The sequence below is a fragment of the Sarcophilus harrisii genome, chromosome 4 (genome assembly GCF_902635505.1).
Source record: "Sarcophilus harrisii chromosome 4, mSarHar1.11, whole genome shotgun sequence".
NCBI classification, from domain to species: Eukaryota; Metazoa; Chordata; class Mammalia; order Dasyuromorphia; family Dasyuridae; genus Sarcophilus; species Sarcophilus harrisii.
In genome coordinates, this window is record NC_045429.1 from 458,867,086 (window position 1) to 458,892,596 (window position 25,511).

Sequence of the window (25,511 nt, forward strand, 5' to 3'; positions counted from 1 at the left end):
AAAACAAAAAAAAACAATGAAATTAGTGTGCTTCAGTATGCATTCAACCTCCATAGTTTTTTCTTAGGATGTGGATAGCATTTTTTAAAAATAGATCTCTTCTAATTACATTGCTTAGGAAAGTTAAGTTTATCAAAGTTGATCACTGCCCAATGTTGTTGTTACTACATACAATATTCTCCTGTTTCTGCTCACTTCATTCAGCATGAGTTTATGTAAGTCTTTCCAGGCTTTTCTGAAATCCTTTGCTTATTATTTCTTATTCCATCACATTCATATATTATATCTTATCAGCCATTCCCCAATTGGTGGGCATCCCTCAATTTTCAATTCTTTGACACCACAAACGAACGGCTCCAAATATTTTTGTACATGGGTCCTTTCCCCCTTTTTATGTTCTCTTTGGGATACAGACCTAACAGTAAAGGTATGCACACTTTTATAGTCCTTAAACAGAGTTCCAAATTTCTCTTGGAAATGGTTGAATCAGTTCACAACTCCACCCAAAATGGATAAGTGTTCCAATTTTCCCACATCTTCTCCAACATTTTTTCAATTTCTTTTTCTATTATATTAGCCAGTCTGATAGATGTGAAGTGATACCTCAGTTATTTTAATTTGCATTTCTCTAATCAATAGTGATTTAGAGCATTTCTATATAACTATTGATAACTTTAATTTTTTCATCTGAAAACTTCTTTTTCATATCCTTTGGTTGTTGTACTCTTGTAAATTTGATTCTGTTTTAGAAATGAGGCCTTCATCAGAAAAACTGGCAGTAAAAATTGTTTCCCAGTTTTTTGTTTTTCTTCTAATCTTGTGCTTGCATTGGCTTTGTTTGTGCAAAAACTTTTAAATCTAATGTAATCAAAATTATTCATTTTGTATTTTGAAATGTTCTCTATCTGTTGTTTAGTCATAAATGTTTCTCTTCTCCATAGATCTGAGAGGCAAACTTTTTCTTGCCCCCCCTAATTACCCTTAATATCTAAATCATGTACCCATTTTGACCTTATCTTGGAATATAGTGTGAGATGTTGGTCTATGCCTGGTTTCTTCCATACTATTTTTTAGTTTTCCCAGAAGTTTTTTTTTTTTTTTTTAACCAAGTAGTGAGTTCTTTTCCCAGAAACTGAAGTCTTTGGGTTTATTAAACACTAGATTGATAAAGTCATTGACTATTATGTCTTATGTAATTAATCTATTCCACTGATCCATCACTGTATTTCTTAGCCAGTACCAAATAATTTTGATGAAGACTCTATCATTTTTAAATGGTATTTTAAAAAATTGTATTATTCAATGATATTTTCAAAGTATTTCTCCCAGCCCTGAAAACTCTCACTACCCCCACAATCTCCAGCTGCTTCTCCTAATCACATTTACTAATGTAATGAACTTTGTCCTGTTTCTGTTTCTATGGTACTAGAGTTTTCTTGACTGCTCTCCTTCCCAAACCAGAAAGTGACTTTTCCTCTAGGCACAATGGCTTACTCTTGTGCTGGGCAGAGATATTTCATCCAGCTTCCTGGGGCTCACCTTCTGGCCCCCTGGGGATACAGGGTGGGTGACTCATGGTCCCTCCTTCTGTCACAACTCAGCTATGAAGAGATAACACTTTGAAGACTTTTGGTGATGACGCCTCAGTCCAAGTCCCTTATTCCCATTTCTTCCTTGGAATTTCCAGGCTATGTCACTTTGCAAAGAGAAACCAAGAAATTCCACCTCTAATCTTGGAATGTCCCCTATTTCCATCCTCATCTAAGAAAATCTTCACCCAAGAAAATGGAACTTCCCTAGGGATAGAGGATTGGTCCTATGAGATATATCAAAAAATTTTGATATAAGGAACTCACAGGTCAGGAAGTTCCCTCTACTAATATATCATACATGCTCTGAAATTTAGGGTTGCTGGAAAGCTTCTAGGTCATATGACCAACCAACAAAATGTAAATTAGATATTTTCCCTAATCTGGACAAACTCTCCCTAGTACTATCTCCAGCCAAAGGGAATTATGAGCCAGACAGAAAAAAAATATCAAGGCCAAATTCACAAGCCAAGAAAGTGACAAACTTTGTTAAGTAAAAGGTTATGAATTAACGTTGGAGAATGTTAATTCTCAAACTGTTCACTTAGCACCCTCTTGTACTAACCAACCCACAGACTCGTGTATCCTCTCTTGCTGCAGGGACTGCAGGCATCCCTCTGCCCCTGACTGCTTTCTACCCTATCAGGCCTAAGGACCTGGAAGGATACAATCTTCAAAGACCCAAACTGTGTCAATTGAGATGTATTATCTTTTTAATCAATAAAGAACATATATTCAGATGAAAATATTTGTTTCAAGATAAAATTATAATATTTGTTCATAGCTATATATAAAGGGCTTTTACACAGTATAGAAAAGAAAGAAAAGATTTGTCATCAAATATATTTCTTTTTGTAATTACTTATTTAGTTATCACACTTTGCATATATTTTATCACATATTTGCCAAAAAGGGGCTTTTTGCAAATGGAGTATACACCTGTGGTCTTTCTTAGCACTGTAGGGTCACTAGTATGGTACATTTTGTCTAGAGGAGCATCTTCTCACACTATCTTTTCACTCACCTTTTGGATGCATCCTTGAGTCTAATGTTTGAGTTACAAACCTCTTCATATATTATCTTACTGCAGCTCCACATCATGGCTAGGACATTTCCAGTTGCTATTTTCCCTGAGTCCCACTTTGTCATTTAGTCAAGAGCCTTGGTCTTCTCGAAGAATAGGAGAGTATCTGACTTTTGCCTCGGACTTTTCTCTGAGCATTTGGGAGGGAGGGCAAGCATTCAGGACAGTTACACGTCAGGAACTCAGCAGTCCCTGGAGGCTTCTTCTCAGTACTGAGCTCCAAGCTTCTAGGTTTGGAAGTTCTCAAAGATTCTGATGAGTGGTCCCTACTGTGCTCCACCTAAGCTTTGCCAGTCTCAAGGAAAGAACAAGGGACACAAAATAATTGCCATGGGTTATATTGTAATAGCCTTTGTGAAATTGTGGGTTCATAAGCTTCAACTGTATCTCAGAGCATGGCTCTTTGCTTCTCGGATCTTTTCGAAGAGCAAGAATTTGTCTTCAGCGTGTACTGGCAACCAAAATTTCAGGGCAGATTTGATTGGCTTGTTTGACACATCTTGAATACATTTACTGCCTGCCTTGCCAGCAGGAATTCTAACAATTTCCAATAAAAGGATTCCACAGTGAGGATGCTGGACAAAATGTGATACCTCATTGTATCTTGCAATCATTTCTGGGGCATAGTTTTGTTGGCAGAGTATACCATCAGAAGCTTTTTCTTAAACTTCTGGGGGGGAGGGAGAATTGGTTTCTTCCACTGGTAATGTCATGAGCACAAGTAATTTTTCTAATTCTTCTAATATAATAGACCACTTAGGGCAGCTTAATGGTAGAGTGGACAAAGTGCTGGAGTCAGGAAGACTCCTTCTGAATTCAAGTCTGGCCTCAGAGACATAGTAGCTGTGTGATCCTGGGCAAGTCACTTAATCCTGTTTGCCTCAGTTTTCTCATCTGTCAAATGAGCTGGAGAAGGAAATGACAAACCACTTCTGTGTTTTTGCTAAAAAAAAAAAAAAACTGCAAATGGAGTCACTGAAATTGAAACAAAAGCAGCAGCAGATCACCTAACATTACCTGTTAATCACTGACCTTGGAATTTGTACCTTTCAAAATGTTTCTAAGCTTTGGCTCACTAAGTAAAATTTAAAAGAAAGCATGGGACTTTCCCCAGTGACACGGGTTATAAAATATGGAGCAGAGCCAGGTTGAAGGGTAATAATACTTAGTTATTATAAGCATTCTCACATTGCTTGAGAAACAACAGCCCATTCAGAGAAAGAAAGAGAAGGAGAGAGAGAGAGAGAGAGAGAGAGAGAGAGAGAGAGAGAGAGAGAGAGGAAGAGGAAGGAAGAAGAAGGAAGGAAAGAAAGAAAGAAAGAAAGAAAGAAAGAAAGAAAGAAAGAAAGAAAGAAAGAAAGAAAGAAAGAAAGAAAGAAAGAAGGAAGGAAGGAAAGAAGGAAAGAACGAAGGAAGGAAGAAAGAAAAGAAGGAAGAAAGGGAGGAAGGGAGGGAGGAAGGAAGAAAGAAAGGAAGGGGAAAAAGGAAAAAAAGAGAGGAGAGATGGAAGGAAAGGAAAAAGAGAAAAGAAAAAGAAAAGAAAAATTACCATTTTTCCTTTTCAGTCATTGTGGATCTGTATTTTGTCCGTGAACTTTTAGGTATGATGCTTATTACCTTTTAGATTGTTAGCTATAGGAGAAACTTCATTGTCACTGAAATCAAATGAGCAATGTTCTTTCTCTTCCTCAGACATAGCGATTGTAACATTGACATCTTTGAATTCACTCTGAAATTTCACATAGGATATTTTTTGTCAGTTCTAAAATCTTTTCACCAAAGAATCTTTCAGAGTTTTTAATTTGCAAGGACACAAAATTGTGTTATTATTACAACCAAACTATAAGTTCTGAAAATCTGAAAAAAAAAAGAAACAAAGATTTAAAAATAAATTAATAAAAGAGTAGAAAATATATGCAAAGATGAAATTTTCTTTTACTGAATAAATAAAAACATTATTCACAACATTTCATAAATGATAAATTCCGATGTTCCAAGGGAAAAAATACTAATATGAGCAAAGGGATGGCTCCATAGAAATAAAGGTAAGAGCATCTCCTCTTATTTATAAGAAAAGCATAAAGTATTTGAGCATAAGCTTCATTTGACACATCTGGTCCCCATAGGTAGAACCACATGTTTCATTTATTTCATTATTTGAAAAATGTTTAGAATGTTAAAGGACATTGAAAACAAAGATATAGAAAAGTCATGTAGTATGAAATACCTGAGCCTTTTTGGGTTTCAAGTATCTATTTCCACTTAGTTTTACATCAATTGACACCCTGGGCCTTCTGGTGGGTGTTTTGTTGGTTTTTTAAAAAAATGACCCCATTGTTCTTTGTGCTGGCAAGTGAGTCTTGACCAGATTTATTAGCACTGAATATTCCCAAGGAGATGCCATTCGTGGGAACACTGTGTTCTGGTAGTGGCTCTATGAATTGCTATTCTATCAGTCCAGGGCCATTGGTCTTTTTCTTGAAAAATAATCCTTCATCCCCCCCCCCAATAAAAAACCCCAACAATGTTTGGCCTGCTTACCACATTCCCACCTGCAGTCTTCTATATATCACTTCAGTCACTACTCTGAAAATTCCATGTTCAGGTTTTTGAGATTGGAGTCAATTCCATTTCAGGGAAAAACTAATCACTGGAACCAATGACAGCTCCCATGTATATAATACTTAATAGCTGCTGAGTCACTCTCCCAGCGCCCTGGTGAAGTAGGTCATGAATGGTTATAATTGTGCTTATTTTATAGATGAGGAAAGACTCGGGCACCTTGGGGAGTCTTAAGAGGTCGCCCCAAGATCACAAAACTAGCAGGGGCCAGAGCCAGTTTGTCGGAGACTCTGTCAGGACTTTGCTCAGTCTCTCACACCGATACAGATGAAATTATGTCCCTGAGAACACCCTTTCCTAACCAGAAAAGTGACTGCAGAAATCAAGCCTCCTTTCATGAGAAGTGCCAGGAAGACCATTGAAAACTGTACCTCATAATTGAGAATGCTCTTTGGGGGATTCCAGTGTTTCAGTCCTTTTTTTATTTGGTTTCCCTATTTGGTGCATCCAGGGTTTGTTTGCATTGGCAGAAATTTAAAAGCCTTGGAAGAGATGGATGGTTTTATCTCCTGGGGAACTAACATCCAGGGAAGGGTCGATTAAAATTTTTAAAAAAGAAACTGCTGTGATTGTAACCTAGTACATATTTTCTGACTTATTTCTGGATAGAATGAATAACAATTAGAATCTAGGTTACAGTTGTACTGTCATCCTATCATGGGTCAAGAGCTCAGGAGCCATCAACAAGTATCAGAGATCGGTCCCTCAGTGATCCAGAAGCCAGGAAGACCTTGAGTTCAAATTCAATTGTGTAACCTCAGACCAATCATTTATCTGTCATCCACATCAGTTTTCTCATCTGTAAAATGGGATTAATAATAGTACCTCCCTTCCAAAGTGGCTGTGAGGATAAAATGAGATATTTATAAAGGGCTCCCTATAAATGCTATTATCATTATTACTATAAGTCATAATTGGAGATGTGAAATTAGTCAGCTGAGATGTCCTCACAAACTTCAATTCGGTTGCCTTGCAATTTATTTTTTGGATAGAGGATGCCCGGTACCAGCGGTCCCTATGTGGTCTCCCCAAATGCCATGAGATGACCTCCTTGAACTTTCCCCAGGTGGCATTTGAAGCCCATTTTTAAATGCAGAAAGACATGATTATGGAAAGTATAAACATCTGAGGCCCGGAGACAATTTAGCTTGTAACCTAAAACGCCAACGGGTTTTGTCAGCTTGTCGGACTGAAACATGCACAGAGTATGTTTGTATTGAGAGCAGCACTCCTGAGTTTGTCCTTGGAATTACTTCTGCCTTCTGTTCAGTTTCCCAAACCTGTGTTTATCCGTTATGTGTCCTCACATTAAACAAATTAAAGTGATTTGTGCTTCCGTTTTTATTCCGAATGTCAAACACAAAGTCACTTTATATTGAAAGGGGGAGGAAGCCAATTCTAATTTAAAGGGGACTTTCTCGAATCCCAGCCATAGCCATCAGGGCCCGGAAAGGGAGGAAACCTGGCCTTGTTTATATCCAATTACTTTTTCCCATTAGAGATCTCATTTTCAGCCTCCTGATGTAAAATGAAAATAAGACTTGTGATCACCAGTCATTTAGAGGAATAGGGTAGAATCAACAAAGCAGACTCGAAGTAGAATCAGCTACAATAGTATTCAGATTTCATTTTGCCTTTCCCCCCCTTTAGGAATATGACTGGCACATTTCCTGATTACCCTAATGAAGAAGAAGGGGGTTCCGCACTTATTTTTTCAGATAAGACCCCACAACAGGTATGTCTAAAATTTATAGATAAAATGTAAATGAAAAACAGGAGGGTTTTTTTAAGTTTGGAATAAACTAGCTCAAGATGGGCATTGGAGACTAATAGTTTCTTCCATTAAAATCCTCTCCTCAGGTTCACTACAATCTATCATCTCTTAAGATATGATTTTAAAACACATTCAAGATGAAAACACATCCCCTTCCTTCTTGCCAGAGGTGGGGGACAATGGATGCAGAGCATTGCATTAATTAATTAATTAATTAAGACTTAGTTGTTGCATTAATTTTACTGAACTAATTTTTTCTTGTCTTTTTAAAGTCTTTCTTACAACAGATGGCAAGGGGCCAGGAAGGAATATATTTGGAAATAAAAGTGATTAAAAATAACTTGATATTGATAAATTTCAAGATAAATTTAGTCTCATTCTTGCCTTGTATTTGAAAAGAGATTCGAAAGGACTTGATTTTTATATCCCCAGCAAACTTCCTAAAACTTGTGGGTTGTTTGGTTGTCGGTCTGGGCTTTGTTTCTTGGGAGGTTTGTTTTTTGTTTTTTTGTTTTTGTTTTTTGGTGGTGATTGTCGGGTTTTGTTTTGGGGTTTTTTTTTGTTAGTTTTTGATATTTATCAAGAGGAAGATGGTTCAGAAATTGCCACTGATTCTGTAATAGAATGGTACCTACTGACTCTTCATGGATTCACTAAATAATGCTTATTGTTACTTTCCCTTTAACCTTTGGGAGAACTTGTTGGGATATTTATATTGGTGAGGGAGCCGTATCTCAGACAAGTTCTCTGAGCATTTTCTCTAGCAAAGCTACAATGCCGTCCACTAAAAACAAATAAAGGAAAAAACCTTCCTTGTGTTTCTGCAGGAAATTGTACTAAATGGGGCTCAGATGAGGGATCAGAGTCCTGGGACTGGAGGGGACCTCAAGAGGAACTGAGAGCAAAGCAGGCTAAGTGGCTTGCTCATAGTCATGGGGAGTAAATATCAGAGATTTGAACAAAACTGTGGGACCCATAGTGTGTGTGTGTGTGTGTGTGTGTGTGTGTGTGTGTCTGTCTGTCTGAGTGTCACTGGGTCTTTGGATGGTTCTACCAGGTTCGTCAGAATTAAGAAGTAAAATGAGGACTAGAAGTGGAACTCCAACTGGATCTAAGATCTCATAGATAGCTACTCTGTGGTTAATCTAAAGAGATCATGATACCCATAGGTTCATAAATCCAGAACTAGAAGAATTCTAAGAGGCTATTTGATTTAGTAATCATTCTACAGATGAGAAAATTGAGGACTATTGAGGTATTCTCCTTAGAATCCAGAATTTTAAGTGAGGCCCTCTGAATCCAAAACCAGTGTTTTTCGCCCACTATACTACACAAGTGATGGTCTAGCCTCTGACTGAAGACCTTAGGGGAGGAGAAACCTCCTGCCTCCTGAGGCATCTCATTCCACTTTTGGATAGAACTCATTGTCAGGAATATTTTTCAGACATCAAGCTTAGTGAAGTTTTGGTTCTTCCCAAAGATTTTTTGTGTATCTACATTTTCATTTTCTTAGTTATAATCTGTTATTGTTTTGCCATTTCTTCTTTTCCCCAAGCATTATTTAATAGATAATCTTTTCATTTCCATGGGGACCTGCCCTTTTATTCATTGTGCCCTTATTACTAATTTCACAGTATTCTCATCTGTAAATCTTATCACCTTAGGCTGTTAGCTTTTATGTATTTGCCCATATCTTTTTTTAAAGTCCACAGTGTGGTCCATTTTCATACAAATTACAAGACCTTTGAAACAGAGGGTATAGTCTTTGCATGTATCAACTGGTTTACTATATAACTTTGTGAAATCTTCTTTGTTAAATATTTTATTTAACTCTGTGACATCTTTCATTAATCTTTTTACTCAATTCACCTTATTCTGATATTGAGGTATCTGAATTTCTTGCTCTTTGTTTTATTTATCTGTTTTTTCTTGAAATCCTATAAAATCATTTTTTAATTAATTTTGTTACAAAATTGTTAGTTGTGCAGATATTTGAGAATGATATGTTCATATTTTGCTTAGAACCTTTTAACATAATAGAATGCCCTCTCTTCTGTGAGACGGGTTGTACAGTGGTAGAAGATATATGGTCTTGGCCAGGAAGACAAGGGTTCAAATCCAGCCTCTGATACACATTGGCAAGTTTCATCTTTCAGCATTCTACGTAATTGTCTAAAACAAGGCTTTTGAGAGAGTGCTGACCTACAGTGATAAGAGGAGTTTCCCTATACCCATAATCACAGGTCTTGTCCTTATCCTTTAACTCTTTCTCATTTTTATTCAACTTTATCTAATATCATTAGTACCACATTTATTTTTTATATGTTGGTAGTAAAGTGTATTGTGAGAATTTATATAGTTATTTTTGGATTAAAATTTTCCCATGTCAGCATAATGTTAGAGTCTTCTCTTTAAAATCATCCTATAACTTTTATGTTTCATTAAGAAGTTTGTCCTATTTGCATCTAGCACCACAACTGCTTGTCTCTCCTTGTTCATTCTGTCAGAAGCGGATCTATGCTTATTCTGATTACTTTGATTAGGAATCTACACTTGGGGCAGCTAGATGGCATAGTGGAAAGAGCAGTAGCCTGAAATCAAGAGGAATCAAGTTTAAATCCAGCCTCAGACACTTAACCCCAATTGCTTCACCAAAATAGATATAGATAGATAGATAGAGTGATAGATAGATAGATGGACAGATAGTTGAATGGACAGATAGATTAGATGGATAAATGGATGGGTGGATGGAAGGAAGGAAGGAGAGAAGAGGAGAAAAGAAGGGAGGAAGGACTCTATACTTAACAGCACATCCCTTAACAAATTTCCATTTTTTAATATGAGGAACTATGTCCTTTACATTATTGTCAACTTTCACTTGGAGATATTTCTGCCTCCTTTCTTTCCTTCCCTGCTTTGGTTTCTTTTCTTTAGTCTCTAGAAATTTTTATGATTTAAATGGGGCAAATTTCCTGCGGGTTCTCCAGCTATAATCTACTGATGTGCTCCTGTGTTTTAAATGCTTGACTTTGAGGATAGGAGACTACTTGGTTATTCAGCAAGACACTTGAGGTAGAAGCACTTCTCTGTAAACCCAATCGCTTCCTGGGTAGCCATTTGCTGTGCTGAGAAAGCAAACTAGGTTTTTCTAGGTAGATAAGTCTGGCTTTGTGCTGCAGGTTCTGTGAACCTCCCTTCAAAAAAACCAGCATGATGCTCCTCTGAGCAATAACAAGGATTTTTTGCACCTTGGGCAAATGGCACAAAAGGTACCTGGTTAGAGAGAGAGTGTGGGTGACACTCCATTTGAGAAGCGAGTCAAGATATCTTGAATCTTGCTGGAGAGAGCACTCTCACACTTTCTTCCCGCCAGCATGATATCTGGAATCTTTTGATATTGAAAAAATAGTCTTGCCTTGTTGTTTGGGATCACAACAGGATCCCATCTATAAAGGGTGAAAAACAAAGCCAGAACGGGGATGGTGAACTGGGAAAATAAGGAAGGGATATCAGCACTGGAAACTGCTGGGAGACTGAAGTTAGAGATGAGAAAGTATAATGGTGAAATGCTAGGTTGTTTGAATCAGAGAAGGGATTTTCAAATTTAAGATTTAAAGGTGACAAGATTTTAGTTGATAAACTCTTAGGTATTATAATCTTGCTATTTGTATGTATTGATTGAGAAAACTGAAGGAACTCTGTTAGTGGGGGCTGGAGCCAACAGCAAAGTGACTAGACATCCCCACCCCCTTAAGAGTTTTGGAAAATTTGGTGGGAGGGGTAAAATGTAACTTACCTGGCCTCCAAGCTAGGGGGCACAAAATTGTCTCTGTTACATATAAATTTAGGAAAGCTTTAAAATCAGCTTGTATGTCATCAAGCATCAAAGTGTATTAGAGAAGCACAGAAAGATGGTTAGACTTAAATTTAGGAATATCCAATTCTGACTCAGAAACTTATTAGCTGTGTTACCCTGGGCAAGCCACTTTCCTTCTCAGATCTTTAGTGTCCTCCTCTGTAAATGGAGATTAAGACTTTGAATAACCCCAGCTCCCAAGGCTAAAATGAGATGATATCTGTAAAAGCTCATTGCAAAAACCTTAAAATGCTATATAAATAGGAGATATTGCTGTAGCTATTAGGATGGTATACTTAATAATAGCATATATGTGTATACCCACATATATGTATATATGCATATATATTTCATCCATTTGGTATCAGTACATATATATGTATATATATATACCTATATATGTATATATATATTTCATCTATTCAGTATCAGTGTGTGTGTGTATATATATATATATATATATATATGTATATATTTCATCCATTCATCCATTAGAAGGCACGACTGCTTCTTACTGTCCTGAGTCAGCCCCCTGCACTCTAGCTAGAATTAAATGAATCGCGTAGGGACAGTGCTTGGAGCATGTATGGATTTGCTAATCCCTGGCAATAACTCTAGTCCTCAAGGAGTCTTTAGTTTTCAGGTTGGGAACCAAACCTGAACCATATTATTCTTGCCTTGTTATTCGTGTAACTTCAATTGATTTCTTGTTTTCCTTTGGGCTGTTGTTTGCAATGAAACAACAAGCTTCCCTGACCTTGATCTAAGTCATTTTAGGCAATAACTGAGAAGTACAAGAATAACGTGTTTTTCTACCATGAAGACTGAATACCCACATCCCTACTTCTGAGAATTCGTGGTGTTGATGAACATATCCATTGGCCAATCCACTGAACTCCTCCCTCTCCCTCCAAATCAATTCATTGTTAGCTTTGGTGATGACCCTGAGCTTAGCTCTATTTCTGCCGTCTCCTGTACATCTGAACACACTGAGGATCATTCAGCAACCACTGCGAATTCTCCAGGCTGACTGGGCTCTGTTCCAGAGGACAATAAAATACCTTGCCCTACAGATATTTCTTAAGCCCTCACCATAAGCAAAACAGAGTTTCTGTCTCTGAGCATTTGTAGACATATTTCTATTGGCAAGCCGATGAGCGTTCGGACCTGGATTGACTTCATTCTCATCAAACCAGGCGATCTCTTTAGCTCGTCGCCGTTTCCCTCACTGTGGGATCAATTCAAAGTCCAACAAAAGGGCTCCAAGCATCCCCATCACCCTTTGGCAATAAGCTCGTGTTTTAGCTTCTTAGTAAAACTCCAGAACCCGGATGGAGAAGCCCAGGGTTTGATTCTTGACAGACAGCTGAAGGTTTGGTCTCTCACAAATGAATGCCGACACAGTGACATCAGTCCCTCATTACTGACACACCGTGACCACGAGGAGCCCCTCAGAATTTTGCCGAGAGCAAATTCACTGCAGTTAAGCTTCGTCTAACTCCATTTCAAAGTGGATCGGGGTAGGTGAGAGCATCTGTAGTAAGCATGTGCACACACACACCCTAAGAGTTTAAATTAGAAACACATGCTGGAGTCAAGAGGCCATTGTTGGCCGTTATAAACAGCAGGGGGCTGACCCAGGGCTAATCCTCCTTCTTTTTTTTCCAGGGGTCCATGCTCAGTTAGGCCTGCCAGGATGAGACCTGCAACTCCAGCATAGCAAAACAAACAAAAAGCCCTTGCCCAAGTGGTAGACCCTTGGAAATCCTGAGGGAATTTTCCTTCCTTTACTAAATTCCTCTGCTACATAAGGCTTAACTATCCTGCGGCTTTTATTGGACTTCCATGATCCCAATCCTGAACTCCGAGAGGGATCTTGGTGTCCTGCCTGCACTTGGAAGATTAGGGAACTGATCCCATCTCCCCAAAGTCAGGCCCCTTCTTGCCAGTCCGGCCCTTTCTGCTCCTCCAGGCTGCCCTGGGCATCCTCAGTTAGAGGGATACCACCTTGCACAGAGGCTGGAAGATCAGAGTTCAAATCCAGTCACAGACTGGGTGAGTCATTTCTGTCTGGCTTACCATCCTCATCTAGAAATGGGGATAACAATACTGGCTTTCCCAGGGTGGTTGTGAGGCTAAAGTGAAAAACACTAAATAAATGTTATTTATTATTCATATTGTTAGCAGAGTTCATTCAGAATTTCTATCATGAGCATTTTACTTTTAAAAAATTAAATAGCATTTATTATATATTTGAAAAAAGGACCATTTGAGTCTTTATTTTCTTCATTTAATTACTGTATTAAACTAGCTCTCTCTCTCTTATTTTTTAATCCCACCTGAGAGGTACAGTTGGTTCCTGATGAGACAACAAGCTCAGTTACAGGCATCTGGATGTTGTTTATGTTTCCTGGGTTTGGGATGTGGTCTCTCCCCTCACTGCTCCCACCCCTCACCCACACAGGAACCTTCCACTATCTTTCTCTTCAGTCAAAACTTAGCTCACTCCTCTGACATCTTTCCTGAGCTCCTCAGCTAAAAGTCTTGTCTCCATTTCAGATTTTCTGATTGGTCTGGATTACCCCTTTACCAAATCCCATCTTGGATTTTCCTTCTCAAAATGCATCACACACACACACACACACACACACACACACACACACACACACACATCTGCCCTCCCCAGAACAAAATGTCAGGGCTTTGAAGTCAAGTTTTGTGTCTTTTGAAACCTTTCTATGGCCAGCTAATTCTGTACATTACATGTAGTAGGGTTAATAACTATTTCTTGGATTGAATCAGATTGGACTGGAACAAACTGGACTGGACCAGACCAAAACAGATTGAACTTGACTGAATTGGACCAGATTGGACTGTACTGTCCTGTACTAAAATTGAACCAGACGGACCTGGCCGGGATTGGCGTGGCCAAGGCCAGACTGGACAGGACCAGACTAGAATGGACCAGATGATGCTTTTCTATTTCACTTCTGTGTTCTTTTCTCTAAGACTGTTAATAACAAAATAACAACAAAGTTGTGCTAGTTAAGAAGAACATTAGACTCCCTAAAACTAGGGGCAGGGGAAGGCTAGATGGGAAATTGTTTCCCCTCTGTTAAGTTTAAGACTAAAGGGAATTGATCTTCTTTTTCCTTTTAACATATGGTCCCTATTTTCATTCTCAATTTTTTATGCTGGCAGAAGATAATTGAAAGATGTGACAATCCTTTTCTACTCCTGCCCAACGTGTAACAAATTGCTCTTACATTTTTTTTCTCCTTTAACAACTGCTGACAAAAAAAAATCCCACGGTAACTCACCAGTCTGCAAATTGCAACCATCAGTGATGGATAGATTTCCATGGCATTGTTGGAGCAAAGGAGGTCACTTGTTGGAAGGTTCAGTCATAAATTTAATTTTCCATGTCATGAATTGAGAGGGAAGGTACTGAGCTGTGTTTGTAGCCAGAGTTTCCTCATTTGGGAGTTCCATATACCAATGAAACCATGCATCCAGTTCTTATCCTGAGGCTCTCTCAGCAATAAGGTGAAACAAGTTAGGTAAGTGAATTGCAGTTGAGTAAGCACCTACTATGTGCCAGGCACTGTGCTAAACCCAGGAGATATAGATATTCAGAAAAAAGCAAAACTTTATGGATCTATGGCTTCCAAAAACAGCAAGGAAAATAGTTGTGGAATTATGGTCAATGATGCACATTTTTAATATGTGGAAACCGTTTAAGGGTAGGAAATTTGCTCTACCGACTATTAATAAAACAATACTCATTTCTTTTTGAAAATTCTCTGTTTCCATAAGATGTGACATCACAGCATTCTGAAATAAAACATTTCCTTTTCCCAGTTGTTCCTTAGATTTTTCCAGTTTTGAAGACATTGTAGTGATAAATATTTTCCAATTATACTGCAGGCAAAATTGGCACAACAGCCCTAGGCTCTGGGGGGATGAGTTTCAGGCATCCAGAGAAGGTCCATCAGTCAATTTGAAGGTAGATTCCTCTATGTCCAGCAGCCTTCTTTTGCCCAAAGGACTGACTGACCTTTACCCTTGCCCTTGTGGTTGGCGTCCCTATCTTTTGGTTGAAGTTTAACAAATTTCTCAAGTTGAGGAGATATCCCCGGGGGACTTTACGAGTCAGCAGCTAGAAGGCTCTAAAGTTCTTTCTGTTACCCTTGACTCAAAGCACTGTTTACCTCATCTTCTCATTGTTGGAGATTGATTATCAAAGGCTTCTCAGCTGTGTAAGAAGTGAAGTTGATGAGAACTGGGAGAAGAGAAATTATGATTTTCTTGATTCAAGAAAAAAAAAAAACATGAGGTTGTAGATTCTCTTCAGGTTTGAAAGAACAAAAAAGATTCTAGGAAGATTAAAGAAGAGCTGAAGTCATCTATCTTGTCCTTATCCCCAGCTATCTAGAGACTTTGGAGAATTTCCCTTTGAGGGAGATTTGAGACTGTTTTTCTTCGTTGAGCCGAGTTATCTTTATCCCAGTAGGAGAGCTCATTTACTCTGTGTAGTTATCGGCTGGTAATATCTCCTATGCATATTTTTTTCCAAATTCTGTCATTGGTTTGACCAAAAAAAAGTATATTTTCTATAATATTTGTTCATTGTGAAATTGGCATTTGATGGAAAGAAGGTCACATCTTGGTTATAAACCTAGGGTCTCTCCTTCTTCATTAAGGGATAGCAATCAGAAGCCCAGCTTGAACCTAAAAATTATTTCCCCTCAATAAACAGTATTTAAGAGAGTAGATGGATAAAATTCTAGCCTAGTAGCCCTTTTTTCCGAGGAGGGAAGAGTGATCAGCTTCCAGCCTCAACTTTCTGTTCTTCCCACCTCAACAAGAATCAAAGTTTCCCTTGGAGAAAAATTGGGGGCTGGGGGAAGGATAAAACTCTGGAATTGTATCTATTCTTGCCTCCATTTAAGTCACATCTGGACAGACCCATGTGGGTTTACAAACACCACATACCCTTTATGTTTTACATTTCTTTAGAGTTTACATTTTTAAGAGCAGATACTTCTGCAAATTCTTCTGGAGTCTGTGTCACATTATAGCCCTGAGACACTCCCCCCATTTGGGAGCCACATGAGTGCACACCCAGCTGTCTTGTAGATTAGTAAATAATAAGCCATCGTATTAATTTGAGCTGTTATGACAAGCTTCACTGGTGCTCACCTCATTCTTCTCACCCTTTAGAATAGAGTTTAAAATAGGTCATTATCCTGCCATTACAAGCTTTAGAACAGTGCTCTGGCACATGATGTGCCTTTAACAAATGCTTGTTCCCTTCCCCTGCCATTATTCCTCTATATTGAATCCTCTGCAAACTATTGTGCTAAAGGATAAAATGACCAAATGTTTTTTAATGGAATGAATATCAGGAAGTCAACTTATCTTGCGTTGGCTCAGTGAACAATGCTCATACATCTCCAGGAACGGACGGGACAATGAGGATGGAACATTCCTCCACCTGTCCCCACATGGTTTTCATTTCCCATCCCCAGCTCTCTAGGTTTTGCAAGTTTTTTATTCCTTGTACTTTGGAGGTAACAAATACATGATATGGTTAAAACATTGTTAAAAATAATGTTCTTGAATTTTTTTATAGATCAATGTTATATAGTCCAATGGTTACATGTAGGTTTGATTGTGATGTTCCGGTTTCAGTACAGTTTATTGGTTAAACTCTTTGGGATATTTTGGAGCTTATATTTGTGGTTGGGAAATTTGTCATCTGCCAGTTTTTAAAGACTAGTGAACCTCTGGCATATAATTCTATGCTCCTAATTATATCTTTCTAGGTATCTGGCACAGTATACATTTTTACAACTTGCAGCAATACATGACTTTAAAACCACCTATTGAGCGTGTTCTATGTGCCAGTTACCTTGGTAAGCATTAGGGCAACAAATACAAAAGTGACTTAATTCCTGTCCTTGAGGAAATTCTATTCTAATAGGATCCTTGTTTGTGGAGAAATTAGTGGCAGAGTAGAATGTGAAGCTTGGCCAGGACTGGCTAGATTCAGGGGAGCGTAGGGCTTCATACATTCATTCGTCTGAACAGTGTTGGCTCTGAGGCCGGATTTCCAACTTAATGTATCAAATCTCTCTAGCGGGGCTGGTGATCCAAAAGGTACACCAACAGGGAGAGACATAGAGAGGGAAAGAAAGAGACAGACAGACAGGGAGAAATTGAGAATATTGGGATATATATATTATTCAGAGAAAGAGATAGAGAAAGAAAGAGAAAAGGACAGACAGAGAAATAAGAGAGTCCAAGACAAGCTCAACTACTGTTCTTCTTTTAGGAGACCTCCCCCTCCCCCAAGGTCCAATCTTCTATGCCCAAAGAGTTAGGTTAGGGTAAAGACGTGGAACTGTTGGATAAGTTTCTTGGCTTGGAACCAGTGGCTCTTTCTTAAAGTGTGAGCATGTTTATTTCTTCATTAACTTATTGAATGGCCAAGCCATGTGACAGGGATATCTTACTTGTATGGCTTCCAGTCTCCAGGGGATATCTCTTTGAAAGTTCAAGGTGGGACACGCTGGACATACTTCTGCAATCCTGTTATTGGGAAGGATGAGGCAGATGGTTCACTTTAGTGTAGAAGCTGTGAATGCAATGGGCTAAGTTGATTGATTAGCTATCTGCACTAAGTCTAGTATCAGTATGGTCACACACACACACACTCCAAACGGGATCACCAGGCTTCCCAAGTGGGGGATAAATTGGCCTAGTTGGGAACAAAACTCCCTTGATCAGGCATAGTAGGATCCAGCCAGTGAGTAACTACTGCATTTTTAGCCTAGGAGAAAAAGAGCCAGTCAGTCTTTAAAGAAAAGGACAGGATCCAAAATTGTCACATCCTTCAGCTAACGATCTCATTTCCATTCTTGTTGGCCTCTAGCTCAGTGTTTTCCAGTTTGCGCCCCGGCTGCTGGATCACCACCCTAAATTGGGCATGGTCTGACTGCCCATGAGGCCTTCTGTTTTGCACTAGCTCCCAGGCCATGGCTGCTGAGTATTAGCCCCTCATCTTTAATTCCACATTGAGTAGTTTTTGTGACTTTCCTTCACCACATCTCATGCTAGACAAATATGAGCCTGATTTCAATTTTTAAAAATACATTTAAGGACCACCAAAGGCAAGACTAAGTGGATTTCATCTGGTCCTAGTGGAAGCCTGACGAAGCTTGGCTCAGAATATCACTGATGGATGTGAAGCCTTCTTTTCCTATTTCCTGCCCCAGTAATTCATGGCCAACATCAACAGAGCCCTCACATGTGAAGGTTACCCAAGACTGGCTCCAGAAAGCCATATTAGTGCCAAGCCATATGTTTTAGAGCTGGACTAGCTCAATACTGTGCCCTGTCCTGCCTTCACGCCAGCAACGGGAAGTTCAATGGCCTCATTGAAGATTGTTGCCAGTATAGGCTCCAGTCCCTGTTTTCTGAGTTTCTTTTCCTAGAGTTCCTGACTCTATTCTTTCCCTGTATCTAAAGGAAAGCCTTACAGGAGCCCTTCTTTTGGAATAAATGAAAAAAAAAGTGGAAAAGAGACTTGGATATGCCCCCTTCTCTGACTTCCAATTGAGGGGGGAAAGCATGATGATCGTTCTTAGTGCTTTGTGGTGTGCAAAATATGCCCAGAGATTTTATACACTAAAGGGTCAGCCTGAAGTACCTTCATCTTGTATAAGTGAATTGTCATCCTTGCTCTTTTCCCCCTTCCTCTGCCTAGCTGTCAAAAGTGGCCCAATATAATCAAGCCTCAGCCTGCCTTACAAGCTTTATCTCCTACTCCTCATCTTCAAGAAGATTCTAATCCAACAAAATCACTCTTCCTTTCTACTTCCCCTAAAATAACTCTCTCCCAGAAGTTTTCTTATGTGAAAGACTATCATTGAGCAAAATGACGCACTTTGGGAGAGACAACTTTCTGGCACCCGTGGATTGGAAAAAGAAATAAACATCAGGAAGCAACATTAGATAGTCGCTCTAGAATCAAGAACTGAAATTACATGAACTGATGCTAAGTGAAGTGAGTAGAACCAGGAGGACATTGTACACAGCAACAAGAAGATTAAATGATGATCAATTCTGATGGAAGTGGCTCTTTTCAACAGTGAGGTGATTCAGGCCAGTTCCAGCGATCTTATGATGAAGAGAGCCCTCAGAGAGAGAATAGTGGGAACTGAATGTGAATCACACATAGCATCCTCACTCTGTCTGTTGTTGTTTGCTTGAATTGTGTTTTCTTTCTCATTTTCTCCTTTTTGATCTGATTTTTCTTGTGCAGCAAGATAATTGTGGAAATATGTATAAAAGAATTGCATTGTTTTAACCTGTATTGGATTACTTACAGTCTAGGGGAGGGGATGGAGGAAAGGGAGGGAGGAAAAAAAATTGGACACAAGATTTTGCAGGGGTGAATGTTATGAATATGTTTTTCAAATAAAAAGCTTTTAAAAAGAAACACAAAAAAATTTAAGACAGGAATTGAGTTTAAATCTTGCTTCTGACAACACATTACCTGTGTGACCTTGGACAAATCATATTTGGACTTGGTCCCTTCATTTGCCAAATAAGGAAGTTTGACCAAATGGCTTCTGAGATCCCTTCTAGCTCCGGATCTGGGATCCTGAGGGTCCTAAGCAGAGGCATTGGGAGGTTTTGAAATAATTTACAATGTCGTATTAATATTCATAAGATTATCTTGCTAGGAATTTTTTCTCAAGTATTACAAACTGACACCTGCTGTTTTGTTAAAATGTTTTAAACTCTAAAAGAGTTGGTCTGTGCACAAATGCTAATGGAGATTGGGATCCTGGTAGAACCCACCTAGTAAGAAAGAAGGCTAGAAATGCCCTCCAGGCTCCACTTGCTATAAACTCTGGAAAGAATCTCTGGGATATCTATGATCGCTGATAGTCCTTAGAATTGCCATTTATAATAATGGGATTAACATTCCCGCTGTGCACACAGATTGTTTCATTTAATATGTGATATTGCTGGTTGCCTGATAGATTGCCTGTTATTTTCAAATTTACCTTCATTACTTCTTGATTCAAGATGGGAGATCGCAGTGTAGAATGCCATCCCCCCCACACAAATTAATTAATAGAGTCAACCCAACTTAGTATCTGCCATCAAAAACTTGTTTCCATTTTTGTAGATGATCTGTTTCCCTTTTTAATTTCCTAACATCAATCAATCAATCAATAGCCATTTTCTAAGGGCCTACTCTGTGCTGGGTGCTGTCCTGGGTCCTGAAATGCAAATACTTCCTGCTCTTAATTAATAGTACAGCATAGCCCCAAGCCAGTGGTGAAGAAAAAGACTTTTTTGTTCTTGTCCCTGCTTCTTTCTTTTCCTTCTTTCCTCCCTCATTACAAAGACTCCTTCCCTCTTTTCCCTTCTCAGCCCCCATAGCTGAGTACCCAGCACCCTCCTTTTCTCTTCCCCACTTATCAAATCCTCCCCCAGAAAACCAAGTCCATCCTTGAGATTTAGCAATCCTTTCATACTTCAATATGAATTTTAGATATAAATCCTCCTGAGTGAGTAAGGAGAGACTGAGTTCGGAGAGGATTTGTACCTCCTGTACACTGTTCAGAAAAATCATCCTCTGTATGGTGATGATTACCAGAGACTGAGAATCTTCTCTGTTATACATTTGGCTTGACTTTGCAAAAAATAAATACCTACCACTTCCTTCTTTAGACCACTTTAAACTAATCACAGATCCGGTTCAAAGAAGAATTATAATTTTTGTCATCCCAGCCACTGGAAAATGAATATGGAATTTGGGGAGCACATAGTGGTCTAATTTTCCTGGAATTGAAAATACTTGAGAAGAGCCACCAGAGTGAGATGGAGGAAGCTTTTAAATGACAGACTGAAGATTTTATTCTTCATCTTTGAGATAATAGGGAGCCATTTAAGATGTTTGAGCAGGGAAATTATGTGGTCAGTTTAGATCTATGCTTTCAGAAGATTATTCTGTGGAGGATTGATTAAAGGCCAAAGCAGAAGCTGGGAGGCCAATTAGGAGACCATATCAATAGTCCAAGCCTGAGGTAATGAGGGCCTGAACTCTGATGGTGGTCTGATTGGAGAGAAAGGTCTAGAGATCCAAGGGGCATTGTTGGAGCAGAATTGACAGACCTCAGTCACTAATTGGATGTTGGGGTGGGAGAGGGAGGTCAAAGGTGATGGCAGGGCTCCCTTCCTTGGGGGCCAAGTCTTCATTTTGTATTACATTAGCTTCCTTTTGGTTTCGGTCACCCTTAATCTCCAGAGTCCCTTAAGGGATAAGCATGAGTTTATTTTCCCATTGGTAACAGGCCAGATGATTTCAGCCCAGACACAGGGGCTTGTCCAGAAAGCAGAGGCAAACAACACAGGCTGAAATGAGAGACTTAGAGCAAGCTGCATGGGAAATTTGTGAGGTGTGAGGGGGAGGGATGACTAATGGTGGAATGATAGAAGGAAGGGGTATATGCTCCCTCCCAGGATCTTCTTGTTCCCTTCTTCCCTCTCTTACTTTCCCCAACTCCAGACCTTCTGTCTATCCTTCCTCTTCCATGCTTTACTTTCCTGCTCCTTCAGGCTTCTCTCCAGCCTGAGGACAGGACTGGGAACCATGAGAAGAGAGAGAGACCATAAATTTATGGATTCTAAGCTAGAAGGGACCTTAAAAGATCTTTGAGAACCGTCCCCTTCATTATTAAATATGAGAAAACAGACTCAAACAAGGTGACATAGCCAGTGAGGTCTTCTGGATTCCAATTCCATAGTACCACAACATCTCTCCCAGAAGTGGGGGACTAATGCAGCTTCCCACTGAATTACAAGATACTTAGAAGGAAAAACACCTGTCAGGATGTCCAAGTCAGAAAAGCACCCTTTAATCCTGTCCACATGCTATCATGCTTTCTGAAAATATCTTTACCAGCTAGAAACCATTATTTGAGTCACCAGCTTTCAGGCCCCATAATTATGCACTTTAAGCTATTTTTTACAGTGGTGGTGATGGATTTATGCTAATCTCATTCACAATCTCTCACCCATTATCCTTGTGACCAGTGAATGGAACACATTTGCAAGACAGCTGGTCAGAGTTAGGGGTGTAGTCTGTAGCTGAGGAAAGAAGTAATATCTCTTGGTAATTGATTGAATGTATGGAATATAGGAAATGAAAGAGAGGGAAAAATAAAAAATGACTCAGAGGTTTTAAGCTTGAGTGATTTGGATAATGGTGTTGCCATTGATGAAAATAAGAGTGTTATGAAGGAAGATCTGCTTTGGGGAAAGATTAGCTCAATTTTGGAAGTGTTGAACTTGATGTGATCATTGATATCCAAAAGGCCATCCACATGGGACATGCAATAGAGTGGAAAAACCCTGCATGTGGAGTCAAGAAACCTGGATTTCTATATAAGGATACATGACATCTGGCTGGCCTCAACTTCCCTGGATCATCTGTGCAATGGGCCAATTGACTTAAAAGAAGGAACTAAACCAGACTGTCTTTTAAGTTCTCTTTCAGTGATAAAATTTGGAGAGGTCAGGTCATCTTTGCATATAATACTCTACATAATGAGCTTTTACTGAGCATGGGATTGTAGGAGCTTAGATGATAGGCTCAAACTAGAGAAAGAGGTTAGAGTCATCAACATGGAGGGGATAATGAGGACCAGGAAAAAGGATCAGCTCATCAAAGGAAATAACATCTAAAAGAGTTAAGAAAATGACTCTTGGTGGAACAAGGAGGGGGAGGCAGCCAGGAAGAAGTCTTCCGGCAAAGTCACTTAAAGGATTAAACATTTGGTCCTAAATATCAACATTATTTTTAGTCCATTCTCAAATCAGCCCCTTGTCAGAGTCCCCAGGCATCTGGATGTAGCTTTTTGAGCAAGCACCTCATTTATTAGCAAGGCAAAGAATTCCCAGAAGAAGGGGGAAATTATAGATCCAGATTCCAAACAACCTGGCTGCCAAAAATTCCCATGATTCTTTCATAAACAGAGATGTGACTCAATGGCTGAGAAAGTCTTCCCTTCATCAACTCTGTATGTTGATGCATACAATTTATATCTAGATCATCTTTCTCCAGCTTGAGGCCGGAATCTGCTTTGTTTCTGTTTTTTGGCTCCACTTTGTCCCAGGGCCTGGCACAAAGCAAGGGCTAAATAAAAGTTAATTGTTGATTGATCTGTGGCCCAGTTCAACATTTTAAAGAGCCTATTATGTATAGAGTGCTGTGATGGGCACTAGGGATATAAATCCCTGCCTTCAGGAAGCTCACATTCTAACAGGAAAAGGAGAAGGGAAAAAGTATTTTTAGAAAGCCTACTTTTTGCCAGACAATAATGCTAAACTTTTTCTTTATTGCCATATCACATTATTCTCCCATCTTGTACTCATGAAGTTAATTTTTTGAACTTTTATTAAGACTTTCTTTTCTCAAGGACAGTTAAGGCTTCTCTTGCTCTTTCCTTATGACATACTAAGTAAATCTTGTCAATTTATTGATTGAATACTCTTAATTATCAACTTCCTATTAACTAATTGTATTTTATACTTTAAAGAATCAAAAACTAAGTGAAAAATTAAAAGACAAATTTAAGATTGGAACAGCTCTCTTCCTTCTTTAATATTTCTGGCACTTTGTCTTTCCTCACAGCATCAGCTCAGCTGGAGCTTTAGGCCTCCTGATGTATTTCATCAAACATTGTTGGGTTTCTGTATTTACCTCTGTGACCTGCCCTGGATTCTATCCACTCTGCATGTCTCTCTTAAAACTATTAATTAATGAATTCCTTATTCATCCACAGCATCTCATGAAAATTCACTTGTTTCTATTCCTTGGAATTGCTCCTCTTTGGGGTCTTCACAATTTCATTCTTGAGAGTTTTTTTAGCTCACCTTGACTGACTCCTCTGTATAATTATAACTATAGGATTTTTACCTAGCTTATCTCAAATTTCTTTAAAATATATATATTCCCCAAATTCAGGGACCCTGTCAAATGGCTTATTGGATCTTGGCTTTCTTCTTTTCCACCAAAAGTTCTAAGATGAAATGATCATTTCTTCACAAAATTTACATAATTTCTACCCAACAACTAATTTCTTCTTATTATGAGCTTCAGATCCATGATGTTTTTTCCCTTTATTAAATCATAGATAGAGAATTGAAAGGTATTTTGGAAGCTATTCACTCCAACAAGCTCATTTTACAGATGAGGAAACTGAGGCACAGTTATATTAAAGAGTTTTCCCAGAGGCATAGAGGGACAGAATTCAGCTACAGGTCATCTGATTCCAAATCCAGCACTCTCTTTCTGACATCACACCTTCTGTCCCTTATTGATTTCTTCTTCAAGGTAGATCAATGAATGATTCCTGGATGTGATCTAAGAAGGTATGGGTGGAAGTCACAGGATGCTGACTTGCCTTCAGAGCCATCTGGACATAGAGCACAACAGGCACAGGAAATTTCACGTATTTTGAAGAATAAAAGATATTGAAGTATTCGAACATTTCAATTCTAATGAAATTGTTGGGCTTCCTTGCCTTTTAGCCCAACCAGATTCAAATGCTCATCCCTCATAAAGTCAAAGTACAGAAAAATTCTGCTCATTTCATTCATTTAATTGCCTTTGCTCAACTGCTCTCCTTGTCCCATTCTTACCAATAGCAAGATGTTTATGAAATGATCGTTTCATGAAGTCCTGCCTCTATTGGTCGGCCAATGTTAGAAGTAATATCAACTATGATAGAATTCCAGCCCATGACCATTTTTATTCCAATAATTTCCCATTATGTTTCCCATTATGGGTTTATCCTTCTAGTTCCTATATACACAGATTGTCTAGAATATCATTTCTTCGAGGGTCAGGATTGCTTTGTTTTTGCCTTTGTATGTGTCTGACACATAATCAGCCTTTAATCACTCTATCCATTAATTGACCAATGACAAATATATTCCTTGGTTATTCAGTAGAGATCATTGCCTAGAAAAGAGGTAGCATGATATTGAAGAAAAAAGGCATTGTAGCAATGGATCGACAGTTGAAAGGCATATTAATAATGCCGGTCAAATGACTAGCTCCCCTCAAATGCCAGAGAATATAGCCCAGGACCCAACCCTTCAGAACTCCATGGTTTTAATATTAGAAATTGCTGTGATTTTATCTATCAGAATGACAGTGAAGATATATTTTTCCATCATCTGCATCTTCCCTCTATAATTCAGCCAACTGGATCACTGTATTACATCCAGCTTCTTCCATCTCTCCTCAGGTCTTGTCATCTTGTCTGCTACTAAGCCATTAGGACCATCTGGTCCTTTCCAACTTCCCTAAAGTTAAACCTTTCTCTGTGTGTTGTTGCCTACTCCAAGAGGAATGTGAGTACCTAGAAAACAGGGAGAGACTTTTTTGAATATATCCCAACTCCTAGAACACTGCCTGGAACATAATCACTGTATTAATAAATACAGTGATTTACTCAAATAGTCATGGACTTTGAGTCAAAAGACCTAGATTCA

The 25,511-nt window shown here is 38.9% G+C and overlaps 1 protein-coding gene across 2 annotated transcripts in view; it reads left to right on the forward strand.

Annotated features, from left to right (window-relative positions):
• The window catches only part of IQCA1 (IQ motif containing with AAA domain 1), a 192,859-nt gene that overhangs the window by 78,766 nt on the left and 88,582 nt on the right, over positions 1-25,511 (forward strand). For both annotated transcript variants that reach the window (XM_031968250.1, XM_031968251.1), the window contains one exon: positions 6,946-7,030. In XM_031968250.1, the coding sequence (XP_031824110.1) occupies positions 6,946-7,030 (85 nt within the window). The remainder of the gene's footprint in view (positions 1-6,945; positions 7,031-25,511) is intronic.